Source organism: Pteronotus mesoamericanus, unplaced genomic scaffold, assembly GCF_021234165.1.
Source record: "Pteronotus mesoamericanus isolate MK-2021 breed Mesoamerican mustached bat unplaced genomic scaffold, CSHL_Meso_final scaffold_31, whole genome shotgun sequence".
In the NCBI taxonomy this organism is placed as follows: Eukaryota; Metazoa; Chordata; class Mammalia; order Chiroptera; family Mormoopidae; genus Pteronotus; species Pteronotus mesoamericanus.
In genome coordinates, this window is record NW_026555312.1 from 6,648,737 (window position 1) to 6,663,891 (window position 15,155).

The 15,155-nt window shown below is 37.9% G+C and overlaps 1 protein-coding gene across 1 annotated transcript in view; it reads left to right on the forward strand.

Annotated features, from left to right (window-relative positions):
- Positions 1–2,188: 2,188 nt before the first annotated feature.
- The window catches only part of ABCD3 (ATP binding cassette subfamily D member 3), a 66,848-nt gene continuing 53,881 nt past the window's right edge, over positions 2,189–15,155 (forward strand). Inside the window, exon 1 of the mRNA XM_054592167.1 lies at positions 2,189–2,426. Within this exon, the coding sequence (XP_054448142.1) occupies positions 2,317–2,426 (110 nt within the window). The 5' untranslated portion in view covers positions 2,189–2,316. The remainder of the gene's footprint in view (positions 2,427–15,155) is intronic.

The window sequence follows — 15,155 nt, forward strand, 5'->3', positions numbered from 1 at the left end:
AGATTTTACCTAAACTCTTCCCTTCCCCTAATACTATAATGATCCCCATTTCTTCTCTTTTTGGAGACATTCTCACAATTCCTCTGCTGTGTGGTGTCCTTTGCTGCAGCAAGGAATAAACCTAACTTTGTCGTGTTACAGATTTGTCCCTGGTGGTCTTCATCTGATGGGCATCATGAGCAGCTAAAATTATTTGACCTCATATTAATTTAATTTTTTTTTTTTTTTTTAAGAATCCACCATGCTTCTTGAACAAGGGTACCTTCTGGAATATCTTGTGCAATGAATCAGTCTTATCTTTCCTCTGAACTATAACCTACTTCCTAAATATATCTTTCTTCTGAAATATAATCTATTTTTTAAACAGACTACATTTTGGACTAACCTTGCATGCTGCTACTTCATTGCTACAAACTCCAAAATAATTCATTCAGTCACTTTCTCCCAAAGTTCCTAACACTTTTACATTATTTTGCAATTTATTAGTGAATTAGTAACTCTCTCTCTCATGCCTCTGAGTGGCTCCTCTGGTCTTTGGGATTCAGCTACAAAATCATCTTCTGTGTCATACCTTAACGGAAAGCTCTGGATTTAGAAAAACTAAGCATTTTCTCTTTTGTGCTGTCATCGTGCCTTGTTCATACCTATAATATAATACCACATTGATAATCCCCAGCGCCACCTTCCACCCCCATTTTTCATCTCCATCAGTCTCTGGAGAATAGGGATTATAATCTCATCAATTTTGTATCCTCTGTGCCAGGAATACCTAATTACCTAATTGTTAAATGAGGTAATGAAATGTCTACCTTGCAAATAGAGAATTTAGTGGGAGCTCTAGTTTAGCATAATTTAGACTGTTGAACACACACATGCCACAGGGCTTGAGGATGTACCTACTGTAAAGAGACAAGAGGCACAACTCTGTGTCCACGTTTTCAATCAGTATGATCTGCTTCATTAGCCTGGAGTAAAAGTCATATAACATTTCATATATTTTTGAAATAAATTGCCCAGTTAGTTCCCTTATTAGGAAATCCAGGCTACACAAATACACCGTTACTGTACCTGGTCCTTGTGATTCTTGTTATTTGTTTAGGCAACTACCAATTTATATTGGAACCACCGTTTTGTTAACTATTTTAATGAGGGATACTTTAATACGTAAGCTACTTTAAATATGCCTGTCTATTATATAAGATTTTATGTGCTCATTATCTGACTGACACACATTGCTTTTCTCCAGTTTCCTCAACTGAAGACAGAACTCCCTTAGTTACTGTACATATGCCAGTCTAAATGCCAGGAATAGAGATTTCTGCATGATTAGGGCCAGACAGGAGAGGAATGCTATAATCAATGCTTTTTTCGATCCTGGGAGCCATGCCAGCATTAACACAATGTACGATTGTTTCTGAATGTCTCTTTGCAAAGAACAGTGTTTCTCAAACTTTTTGTTTGATCTGATCCATATAAAAAATAAATTTTATATCACTTACTCGGGCCACATAGATACAAAAGACAGGAATAAAAATTTCAAAACAACACCTTTACACGTGATGCATTCTGAGATTTTTATATCGTGCTCTCTCCTTTCCAATTTCATTAAAATACAAAAAAGTGGTGGTTTGGATCTACCAAACTGATTTCACAGTCCCCTAGAAATTATAACCCACGGTTTGGAAAATACTGCCTGGAAAAAGGTTTTCGATTTGTAGCCATTCTTCCCACATCTCCCTCCACTTCTTCGGAGTTCCCGACGGTTGTTTTCGTCTATGGTAACTGAGCCCACTCTCGTGATGAGGCCATTCCCTTCTTCCGGGTTCCTTTAAGAGGGTGGTAACGGCCCACCACTGCGGGTGGAGTTGGCAGGTCCAGTGAAATCCCCCAGGCAGTCCAGGCCCGCTTTTCCAGTTCTTGAGAAAGCCTAGGTGTGTGCGCCGGGAGATGGGAGTAGGGATGAGGCTGCTCCTGCCTCAAGCGACCAGACCTCGGAGGAGTAAGGAAGCACGGAGAGAGATTACTCGGCCTCTGCGCGCCCCCGTCGCAAGCGACTCTGCGGGGGTCCGCGCGTGCGCAGAGAGCACCCGGGACTGTTCGGGCCTCTTTGGCGCCCGCGCGCGCTCCCGCGGAGTAAAAGACAGGGGCGGGTCTTGGAACTCGGGGGGCGCGGCGGCGCGCATCAGGGGGCGGTCCAGAGAGGCCGGCACCGCCCTCCCTCCACGCTCTCCTCTCCTCCCAGTCACCCCCGCGCTTCCTGCGCTAAGGCAATCACCGCCTTGTCCCCTTCACTAGCTCGTTCTTTCAGGCGGTGCCATGGCGGCCTTCAGCAAGTACCTGACGGCGCGAAACTCGTCGGTGGCGGGGGCTGCGTTCCTGCTGCTCTGCCTGCTCCACAAGCGGCGCCGAACCCTCGGCCTACACGGGTAAGAAGGCCCGTGGCGCGCCGCTTTCCCGGGCCGGAGCAGGCGCCCCTCGCGCGCTCTCCCGCCCCGCCCAGAGGCAGCGGACCTATCCCTTTGCCCGCGGGGTCAATCGCAGAGAGCGCGGCCGCGCCTGCTGCCAGGCTCCAATGTCAGGGTGTCCGGGTGTGTCCGCGGCGCCGGCCGTCCTCCGTGCTCTCTGCGCCCCTGCCGGCTTGACCGGCCCCTTACTCTGCCGCCAGAGTCCTCTGAACCCGCTGGCAAACCTGTGCCTCTGTCTCGAGGCTGTCGCCCCCGACTCTGTCCTCAAACCACCTTGTTTCTGTTACTAACTTTCTGGGTGTGTTCTAGTTTTGCCATCTCTTCTCCTGCCGCACGATGGCTTTGCTTTGTGAACCTGTGTTTGAGGGTGGGGATTGGACTCGTCAGGCTGGAGGCTGTTGTCTAAGTCACTCGGACGAGGTTTGGCACGATTCCCTAGTAGTTGCTGTTGAAGTCGCGAGAATGGTTCATGTGAACTATCCTGGAACCACTTGGCAGAAATGCTTTCTAAGGTGGTGTGGTCTTGGAGTTGGTCAGAGAACGCCCTGACATTTCAATCGGAAAGCAAGTTTCCCTTTCCTGGCTCTGTTTGTGTAAGTGCTTTTTAGGTGAGGATCAAGATCCTTTTTGATTATACTCCCCTGCTTCCCACCTCGAGAGAATTTTAATATTTAGATTTAATTTAGGGAGACTGTAAGATTAGAGCAAAGCGGAGAATTGAGTTACTGTTGCGGGGTTACAATTTTTTATTTGCTGGGAGACACTTGCTTTCAGCAAATGAGTTAGGTTACCTCCCAGGCATTCTTGCCAGTCATTGGATATTTCATGTTAACTTAGATGCTGCTATCATGCGTTTTATTTCATTCATCTTTCTGGGCAGGTACTCTTGCCTTCTGTTTTTGGTTTGCCTAAAATATCTGATTAGTAATAATAGACTTAGGACTAAAACACTGACAAGTGGCCTGCCTTTCCATGAAGTTCTTATTAACCTTCTACTGTCTTCTTTATTTTACTAAAGTCAAGCGATGATATTGCTCTTCCTTCCTAAATCCGCTTAACAAAGTTCAAAGTGCTGTGCATCTTAAGACAAGAGTATTGTACCTTTTCACGTCTATTTAATTTGCTTTTAAAAGGGTTAATTCTGAGAAATACAAGCACATTTTTCTATTGGATTGTGTGCTTTCAGAGCCCCCAGGTGCAAGGGGAAGTTATTTTTTGTCTGAGGATATGCCAATAGAAAATGTTAAATGCTGTAAAATAACTGAATTTCAGTTTTGCAGAGACGTACATAAAACAGGTGTTTTAGTACAGGTGCGGGAATTTGAGGACAGCCCCTAAAGTCCTGGCTTTTATGATTAAAAATAAATCTTTGCTCTGTCGGAATATTACTTATATATAGAAAAGTACACATATCGCAAGTGTAGAGCTCAAAAAATTTTCACAAATAAAAGTCACTTGTCTAATAAGCACTTAGGTCTGCACCCACATGAGAATATTATCAGCATCCCAGAAACTCTTTATGTCTCTTCTAAGATAGCTACTGATATATAAGACCGTATATTATTGAGTAAAGGAAGTTTTAAACATAATCTACTGGGAAATAATAGCAACACTAGCAAAATAGTGTCACAGAATCTGCCTTATTAAATAATTTTGTTTGTTCAGTATGTAAAATGCTATGAAATCTCTTTTTCAGAAATTTGTGGGAGAAGAATGCAAATTATGAGCTGATAAACTTAGTTTAAATTGCTGAGATCAAATGATTGGATTATTTTAAAACTATTAAGAATGGTGTTGAGTGTGTCTTTGTAGATGTACTTCCAGTCTCTTATGAATAGCTTTTCAGTTGCTATCTTTGGTGTTACAGTTTGAAGATTAGAAAATTGTAACTTTAAATTTTACTGGATTTTTGTGTATATTTGGTAACAGGGCTAATTAATTTTACTCTCTGGTGCTTAATTAAGGAACCTGTGGCTTGTCAGCCTTTTCTTTCTTTTTTCTTTTTCTTTTTTCTTTTTGGTCTATGCTACCAATAGGTCTGCCTTAGGTGATATTTCTTAGAATTGGATAGGTAATAGAGCCAGTAAAGCCACTGTCAAAGTTACAATGTCAATTATTTCAAATATTAAGAGAAAAGTAACCTAATGTTCTGAGTTACTTTTTGTTAATACAATTTTTTCACCCCTTTAAATTATATATACATGTATATGTCTTTTTATTATGGAATTTTTCATACATTACTTTTTAAAAAGTAGATGCAGAATAGTATAATGAACCCCTCTAAACTTTACCTGAGAAGTACCAGCAATATTCTATCCTGCAAGTCTTGTTTCATCTATAGCTCCTTGTTCCCCTCCCCTTATTTTTACAGACTTTTAGGTAAAATTTGTATATACTGAACTGTACAAATTTTAGTTATTTATATTTTAAATAAATGGGTACAACAGCCTAACACACACCTATCATAAATTAGAGCACTTTCATCTTCCCAGAAAGTTCCTTGTATTTATTTCTTGCTGACACTGTACTAATTATTTCATCTTAGTTTTGTCTAATTATACATTTTATTTTGCACTTCATTTATGGGGAACAGTAGAACATTTTTATGCATGGATAAAGGAGACCATGTATTCAATTCAAAGGCATTATCTGTTTCAGAATGTTGTATTACTATATGAGGTGCTATGGGATGAAGAGGAGTGTGTGTGTGTGTGTGTGTGTGTGTGTGTGTGTATTACACAAACATTAAAAAAATACATGACATTTTTCCCCTCAGGAAGCTTACGTACTAGTTGGGGAGAAGAAATTTAAATGTAAATTAGATAAAAATGTAAGGTGATTACACAATACAGTGTACAGACACATATTCCTTAAAAGTTCTAAGAAAAGAAAGATTAATGTGTTTGGGAAGAGTTAGGGAAGGCTTTATGAAGGATGTGAGCTAAGCTTAGAAAAGGGGTAGGAATGGATAACTAGACATAAATGGAATGTTACAGTAGCCTTTGTCGGGTTTTTGTTGTATTTTATGTTAGGAAGAAAAAGAGCTTTGCGGTGCCCTTTCAATCCACCTCCTATTTTTTTAAGAAACACAAATATGATCATATTATTTCTTTTCACTAAAATCTTTCAGCTCTTCTAAAATACAACATTCTTAGCATGAGAGAATGGTGTTTGTGATGTAGAACTTTAATATTGCTGCTCCCCCAGCCACATGGAATTAATAATCTCTGAAGATGGCAGCCTCTGCCCAGCTCTTGCAGTCTGATGGTAATCACTGTCATCCCCAGGTCTTCTCCCCACCCTTGGATGTTCCTTTTCCTTCAAGACTCAGTTCAGTCAACACTTTCTCTCAGGTGTTTTCTGTCTTTTGCTGATCTCCAAACTGATGTTGTTGTCCTCAGCTCTCATGATACCTTAAGCATTTCTCTACTCTAGTAGCTACCATTGTGTATTGTATTAGATCATTTTCTTGGCTTCTGCCTGCATCAGACTCTGAGTTTCTCGAGGGTACAGATTAAGTCATTTTTAAAATCCTGGTTTGCACGTGTCAAGGGTTGGACCAATGATGTAGGATAGTTGAATTCGTAAGGGTATACTTGTTTGACAGGAAGTTGGAGATGTGGGACTATTACAAACACGAGTAGAGACATTATCTTCATAGACATGATAGTTGTGTACCTGGAGGTATATAACATGAGCTGGGTAGTGGGTTATCAATGGACCAATTTTAGACTGCAGAAAAAAGGGACCCATTGACATTGCCAAAGTGTTTTATGATCTTAAAAAACAAAACAAAAATGAAAAGAAAACAGAGCAGTTCTTTTCTTTCTTATAAATGCTTGTCAAAGTTCAGATTTCTCATCCTGGATTTCAGATCCTTCCTCCATCTGATCTCACCTTACCTGGCTAATCTTATATGCTGCTGCCTGCCAATGGGTAGTCTGTGTTCCAAATAGGCCAGTTTTCTGCAGTGTTCTCTGATCAGGCCACACTCATTCCTGGCTTTGGAGCTTTGTTCATGATGTTAGTAATACCTGGAATATCTCTCTGTACCCTCTGTTCTTCAGCTCTTAATTTTTAAGGGTTAGGTCAGGGTCACCCCTGCCATGAAGTATTATTTAATAAGTTTTCAATGATGATAACCCCCTTTTTAACCTTCTGAAGCAGGAAATTAGATACCTTTCTTGTTTGATCTATTAATTGCTTGAGTAGGTGTGTTCTAGCTAGCTGTCAGTTACCAGGGTGTAGCGAAGTCCACCAGCTTATGGGGGATCCTTCATCCTTTTCAAAGCTCCAGTCTATAGATGATGGGAACACAGTCTCCTCCCCCACATGTTTCAGAGGAGTTTCAGGGAGCTTGTGTTTTTCTTTGACATACCTAACTTCACTTCTTTGCTTCTGCTCTATTTTAGGTCCCATTTACATTTTGTTTCTTGAGACTGTCTTTTTGCTATCTTCATCCTTTTAAAGCATAAGTCACAAAGCAGATATTTGTAGAGTTTTATTGAAAATTTGGGAGTAGCGGCCGGGATTATATCGCAGCATAATGAACATCTTAAAATAGAGACATACTTTTATTTACAAGTTCTTTAGATATTCCCATTGTTGGAAATATGTTAACTATTTTTTCCTGAGCCTCTCAGCCCTGTGACCTGTTACTGGGCCTTTTCTGTACTCCTTGGGTGCTCTATATCTCCAGCTTCTATTCCTTGAGCTTTCTCCCCACTGACCTCTACAACTTCCCTACATACTGTCCTTCCTTAGATCTCTGTTTAAATGAAGCTCTGGAAGGGGCTGTTTTCCTCATTTCCACAGTCCCACTGAATGTTTTGCAAAGGACAGGCATGAGTCAAGTGAGGAGCTGTAGGTCCATGAGACCATTAGGGTGAACTGAGAGTAGGTCTTACAGGAGCTCTGGCCCCACTTGGCTCCTCACAATAAAAAGGAGATGCTTAAGCATCCATGGGTGAAGAAGACCTTAAAGTATTTGCTAGGAAAAGCAGTTGTGTGCTGAAACCAACTAATGGCAGGCATGTCTGGTCCAGTGTTCTCGGAACTGTGTCTCTGTGTGTGGTCTACTGGTGGGGAGAAGTGGGTACAGACTGTTCGATTAATTACACTTCTCAGTTTTGGGCACATTAGCATTATTGGCCAGGCATTTTTTTTCAGGGCTTTTGCACTTGCTGTTCCCCTGCCTGGAATGCTCTTTGCCCAGATATCCACGTTGTTTACTCTCTCCCCTTTTCAGTCTTTTATTAGACATCTCACAGTGAGACTTTCCATTGCCATTCAGTTTAAAATAGCATCCTCCGCACATGTACTGTGCCTACTTTCCTGGCTTTGCTTTTCTCTTTAGCACTTCTCACTATCAAATGTGCTATTTTGCATATTTATTTATATATTGTATGTCTCTGTTAGAACATATGTTTCATGAGGACAGGAATTTTTGTTTTTTTTCATTGTTATAGTCCCAGTGGCTAGAACTATGACTGACATATAGTAGGCTTTCAAAAGATGTTTGCTGAATGACCTTTAACTCTGAGATGTTCATTTCTTAGGGCTGTGGTTACTGTTGTTTTAAATAACACATTTTTCTTAAATGTTGTCTCCTTAAGTATATATCAAGTTCTTTTAAGAGCTGGGCCCCTCTTATATGCGTGGGTAAAGTGAGTCTTGGAAATTTATAAAAATGGTATCATTATTTTGTAACTTTGACTTTTAACAGTAGAGTGGAAACATTAAAGACAATTTAAAAAAATAAAAAATCATCTATCATGTCATCACTATAATACATATTGTTTTATTTTTATTACCTTTATTCCTTATATATGTTTTAAAAGGTACATGTTTTGATATTTTCATTTAAAGCATAGACATGTTTCTACATGAACTTAAGAAGTAAACCTTTTTTTATTTTTGGTTGTGGCTATTTGGGGTTGTTTATGATTCCATTTGTGAAATGTTCTATGTCTGTGAAATATGTCATTGGTATTTTAGTAGGTATTGCGTTGAATCTATAAATTGCTTTGGGTAGTATGGACATTTTGATGATGTTAATTCTTCCACTCCATGAAACGGTATATGCTTCCATTTATTTGTGCCTTAATTTCTGTCTTCAGTGTTGTATAGTTTTCTGTATACAGGTCTTTTACCTCCTTGGTTAAGTTTATTCTTAGGTACTTTATTTTTCTTGTTGCTATAGCAAAGGGGATTTTTTTCCTGATTTCTGCTTCTGATATTTCATTTTCAGTGTACAAAAATGCATTTGATTTTTGATTATTGACTTTGTATCCTGCTGTTTTGCCAAATTCACTTATTAGGTTGAGTAGTTTTTTTGGTGGAGTCTTTGGGTTTTTCTACACACGCTAGCATGTCATCTGCAAACAATGATAGTTTTGCTTCCTCCTTTCCAATTTGGATGCCTTTTATTTCTTTTTCTTGCCTGATTGCTGTGGCTAGGACTTCCAATACTATGTTGAATGGGAGTGGTGAAAGAGGACATCCTTGTTTTGTTCCTGATCTTAGTGGGAAAGCTTTTAGCTTTTGCCCTTTGAGTATGAGGTTGGCTGTAGGTGTTTCATATATGGCCTTTATTATGTTGAGGTATGCCCCCTTTATTCCCACTCTGCTGAGTGTTTTTTATCATAAATGGGTGCTGTACCTTATCAAATGCTTTTTCCACATCTATTGATATGATGATGTGATTTTTGTTTTTCCTTCTATGTGTTGTATCACGTTTATTGATTTGTTAATATTGAACCATCCTTGCATCCCTGGGATGAATCCCACTTGATCATGGTGGACGATCTTTTTAATGTATTGCTGGATGTGGTTTGCTAATGTTTTGTTGAGGATTTTAGTGTCGATATTCATCAGCAATATTGGCCTGTATGTTTCTTTTTTTGTTGTGTTTTTATCTGGTTTTGGGACTAGGATGATGCTGGGACTAGGATAAAAAGAGTTTGGAAGTCTTTCCTCTTCTTGAATTTTTTGGAATAGTCTGAAAAGGACAGGGGTTAGCCCTTCCTTAAATGTTTTGTAAAATTCTGCTGTGAAACTGTCTGGTCCGGGGCATTTGTGTCCCGGAAGATTTTTTGATTATTATTTCAATTTCACCAGCTGTTATCAGTCTGTTCAGGGTTTCTGCTTCTTCATTCATTGTTGGAAGGTTAGACTTTTCTAGACATTTGTCCATTTCATTGAGGTTTTCAAATCTCTTGGCCTATAATTGTTCATAGTAATTTCTTACAGTCCTTTGTATTTCTGTGGTATCAGTTGTTATTTCTCCTCTTTCATTTCTGATATTATTTATTTGGGTCCTCTTTTTTTTTCTTGTGAGTCCGCTTAAAGTCTTGTCGATTTTGTTTATCTTTTCAAAGAACTAGCTCCTGGATTGGTTTATCCTTTGAATTCTTCTTTTAGTCTCTCTGTAATTCAGTTCTGCTCGTACCTTGATTATTTACTATTTTCTACTTGCTCTGGGCTTTGTTTGTTGTTTCTCCAGTTCTTGAAGCTGTAGGGTGAGGTCTTTTATTTGAAATGTTTCTATTTTTTTTAGGTAGCCCTGTATTGCTGTGAACTTCCTTCTCAGGACTGCCTTTGCTGTGTCCCATAGGTTTTGGACTGTTGTGTGTTCATGTTCATTTATTTCCAGAAACTTTTTGATTTCTTCTTTGAGCTCATTATTGTCCCATTCATTGTTTAATAGCCTGCTATTCAGTCTCCATGAGTTTGAATGATTTTGAGTTTTTTCCTTGAAGTTGGTATCTAGTTTCAAGCCCTCGTGGTCAGAGAAAATGCTTGCTATGATTTCAATTTCCCTGAATTTGTTGAGGCTTGTTTTGTGTCTATCATGTGGTCTGTCTTTGAAAATGTTCCGTGTGCATTTGAAAAGAATGTGTATTTTGCTTCTTTGGAATGAAAAGTTTCTGTATATGTCAGTTAAGTCCATTTGATCTAATGCAATCATTCAGTTCCGCAATATACTTGTTGATGTTTTGTTTGGAAGAGCTATCCATTTTTGACAATGGGGTGTTAAAATCCCCTGCTATCAGTGTGTTACTGTCTGTATCTTTCTTGAAGTCTTCCAAAATTTTCCTTAAATATTAGGGTGCTCCTATGTTGGGTGCATATATGTTTACAATGTTTATGTCTTCTTGATGGATTCTTCCTATGAGTATTACAAAGTGTCCTTTTCGGTGTCTTTTTATGGCCTTTGTTTTGAAATCTGTTTTGTCTGATGTAAGTATTGCTATCGCTGCTTTTTTCCCCTGTCCATTTGCTTTGGAATATTTTTTTCCATCCATTTACTTTTCAGTCTGTGTAGGTCCTTTGTTTTGATGTGGGTTTCTTGTAGGCAGCATATGTGTGGGTCATGTTTTCTTATCTATTCAGCTATCCTATATCTTTTGTTTGGGGCACTTAATCCATTTACATTTAATGTTATTATTGATAGGTACTTACTCATTTTTTCATTTTGTGTCTGTGTTCCTCTCTTTCTCAGTCTTTTTCTTCATCTTCTTAAAGCAGTCCCTTTAGCATATCTTGCAATGCTGGTTTGGTGGAGGTGTATTCTTTTAGCCTTCTTTTGTCTGGGAAACTCCTTTCACCTTCCATTTTAATTAAGAGCCTTGCTGGGTAGAGAAGTTTTGGTTGTGGGTCTTTGCTTTTCATGACTTGGAATATTTCTTGCCATTCCCTTCTGGCTTGTGGTGTTTCTGTTGAGAAGTCAGCTGCGAGCCTCTATCAGGGCTCTCTTGTATGTTACTTCCTCTTTCTCCCTTGCTGCCTTTAGGATTCTCTGTTTGTCTTTGGTATTTGCCATTTTAATGATGACGTGTCTTGGAGTGGGCCTCATTGGGTTCCTCTTGAATGGGACCCTCTGTGCTTCCTGAGCTTGTGTGACTTTTTCTCTCCTCCAATTGGGGAAATTTTCCACCATTACTCTTTTCAAACAGGTTCTCTATCCCTTGTTCATCTTCTCCTCCTGGTATCCCTATTATCTGGATACTATTACTTTTCAGGTTGTACTGTATTCCTCTGAACACCTCTTCATTCTTTTTGAGTCTTTTTTCAATTTGTTGGTCTTTCTTGGAGCTTTTTTCTTCCTTGTCCTCCAGATCACCGATTTGATCCTCAGCTTCATCTACCCTGCTTTGGATTCCTTCTACTGTGTTCTTCAATTCAGAAATTGTATTCTTCATTTCCTCTTGCTTCTTACTGATATTTTCTATGTCTTTTTTCATGCTGATATAGTTTGCAATAAATTCCTCATAGTTTCCCTGTAGTTTTTGGTAATTTTCTTTCAGCTCAGTGTGCTCACTGAGCTTCCTTAGAACTGTTGTTTTGAACTCAATAGCTGATAGTTTACTTGCCTCTATTTCATTTAGTTCTCTTTGTGGGGGTTCCTCCTTTCCCTTCGATTGGGGGATGTTTCTTTTTCTTCCCATTATTTGTGAGACTCTTCTTTTTTGCTTCTGTTTCTTAAATTTATTTGTCTTGACTTCCTGACTTTGTGGTGTGTCAAGAATTATACTTTTAGTGAAATACATAAACACTCCTTTGTGCAACTATATCATAAGTGTTTAGCATCTGTAATTTTTATAGATAATACTATATATTTTTACAAATGAATATTTCTGTCTCTGCTGAATTATTTCCTTGGAATAAATTATCAGAAATAGGATTAATGAATGGAAGGTTATGAACTGTCCTTAGTGTTTGTGGAAAGAGTGTGAACCTTATTAGTTCCACAAATTACACAAGAATTGTACCTTAGAATACTATGAATGAGTACTACTTTAATCCTCTAATCATCATTAAGGGATGTTTTAATTTTTTGACTAATTTAGTGCCGTAAAGTAATGTTCCAAAATTATTCGCAAGAATGCATATTTTTAAGGAAGATTTTATATATTTATTTTTAGAGAGAGGGGAAGGGAGGGAGCAAGGGAGAGAAACATTGATGCTTGAGATAGATATTGACATCAATAGCTTGCCTTTCACACACCCCCAGCTGGGGACTTGGTCTGCAACCCAGGCATGTGCCCTGACCTGGAATTGCACCAGGACCTTTTGGTTCACAGGCCTATGCTCAGTCCACTGAGCCACACCAGCCAGGGCTATTATTACTTCTTTTGGAATGATTTTTATGGAGTATTAGAGTGGTTTAAAAGTGGCATATTGTAGACATTTTTACAAAAAAAATTAGGCATCAGGTGTTTGCTTAAGAATATGGCATTCATCATAAAATATTTTTAATAAGGAAATCACTTTTGTTTTAGGCATCTCTGTCAAGAACATAGCCTTCCATGATCATAAGAATAAAATGCTTTGGATTACTGTGGGTTGTGCTCTTTAGTGGGGACTGCTGTACATATTAAGAGGATTTGAAGCCTTGTTAGATAAACTGTAGTGAGTATGTTAATAGGTGTTTTTTAAAAACATGCATTTGTTTTATTCTTGCTAGATTAGCAGTCTTGAATTAAATTAATTCAACCCAGGCATGTGCCCTGACTGGGAGTCAAACTAGCGACCCTTTGGTTGACAGGCTGGTGCTCAGTCCACAGAGCCATACCAGCCAGGGCTGACTAGCTTTCTATAACTACAGGTTATTTTGGGCTGCTCTAGATTTCTGTGTAAGAGGAATTATACACTATGTACTTTTTTGCCTAGCTCTTTCAGTCAGCATAATGATTTTGAGATTCATCCATGTTGTGTATAGCAATAGTTTGGTTTTAACCCATTTCCCGTTTGTCCGGAGAATACTCACTGGCGGCCCTTGCAGCTACAGTGTTTACCCTGAGATAACTTGCGGATTACAGTCCTAACCTATGAAATATCTTGCTTCTGTTATTATTTTTATATCGCTCTAGTATGTCAATAGTCTTTGGAAACAAATGAAATCATTCTGTTTATAACATTCTGTTTTTAGTAGTGGTGTTTCCATTTACTTTTTTTTTTTTTTTCCTGAATGGGAAATGGGTTAAAAATTGTTGAGTACATTTCATGGATATACCACAATTTTTTAATCCATTCTCTTGTTGATGAATATTAGGATTAGTTCTGAGTTTTAGCTGTTACATGTGGACATTCATGTAAAGTCTGTGTATGGCTATATGCTTTTATTTCCCTTGAGCAAATACTTAGTAGTGGAATTACTGGGTTGTATGGTAGGTGTTTAACTTTTTAAGAACCTTTCAAACTATTTTCAAAGTAATTGCATCATTTTATATTCCCATCAGGTGTGTAAGGAAATTCTAGTTGCTTCACATCCTTGATAACACTTGGTATGATCTTAGCTATTTTGGAGGATATATGTAGTAGTTTCTCATTGTGATTTTGCATTTTCCTAAGAACTAATGAATTTCAGCATGATTCATTTGTTTGTTTTCCATCCATACATTTTCTTTGACAAAGTGTTTAAATATTTAAATGAATTTTCTGATTCCACTGTAAGAGTTTTTTATGTATTCTCAATACAAGTTTTTTCTTGGATATATGTTTTGCACATATTTTCTTCTAGTTGGTGGCTTGTCTTTTAATTTTCTTAATTGTATCTGTTCAGAAGCAACCATTTTAAATTTTGATGAAGTCCAATTTATTGATTTTTTTTTTTAGTTTGTATGTCTTATTTAACAAATCTTTGCTCAGGGTTACTGAGATTTTTCTCCTAGAACTTTCAGTTTTCTTTTATTTAGTCTGTGTTGCATTTCAGATTTATTTTTGTATATAATGAGCAGTAAGGGTTGAGTTTCTTTTTTTTTTTTTTTTCTGCTTATGGCTATTCAGTTGACCAGTAACATCAATGGGAAAAGATTATCCTTTTCCCATTGATTTGCCTTGGCACGTTACCTTAAATCATTTGGCCATACATATGTGTGGTTACTTCTGGACTTTTTAATCTTTTTGATCTGTATTTATACTCTAGTATCAAAGTCTTTATTATTACAGCTTTATGGTAAGTCTTGAAATCAGGTACAATTCCTCCAGCTTTGTTCTTTTTCAAAACTTACTGGTATTCTGGGTCCTTTGCATTTATATATGGCTTTTAGATTCAGCTTGTCACTCTCTACCAAAAAAAAAGAAGCCTGATAGATTTTTGATTGGGATTGCGTTAAATTTCTACATAAATTTGGGGAGAATTGACATCTTAACAATATTGAGTTTTCTGAACCATGAGCATGATGTATCTCTGTCTAATCTTTAATTTTTCTGCAGTGTGTTTAGTTTTCAGCACGTAGATCTTGCACATCTTTTTTCTTTCAAATTTATCCCTAAATATTTAATATTTTTGGTGCTTTTGTAAAGGGTATGTTTAAAATTTCAGTTTTCAATTGTTCTTTGCTCGTATATAGAAATGCAGTTAATATTTATATACAGATGTATCCTAGAACCTGATTGAACTCAGCTTTTTTGTAGATTCCTTAGGATTTTCTGTGTAGATGTTTATAAAGTCTACAATAAAGATAGTTTTACTTCTTCCTTTCCATTCTATATGCCTTTTATTTCTTTCACTTACCTTATTTTACTCTATGTGTCTTCCAGTAGCAATTTTGAATAAAAGTGTTGAGAGTTGGCATCTTCGTTATGTTACAGATTTTACAGTCTCAGTTGTTTTTCTTGATGTCCTTTAACAGGTTGAGGATGTTCCTTTTTATTCCTAATTTGATGAGTGTTTTTATGATGAAT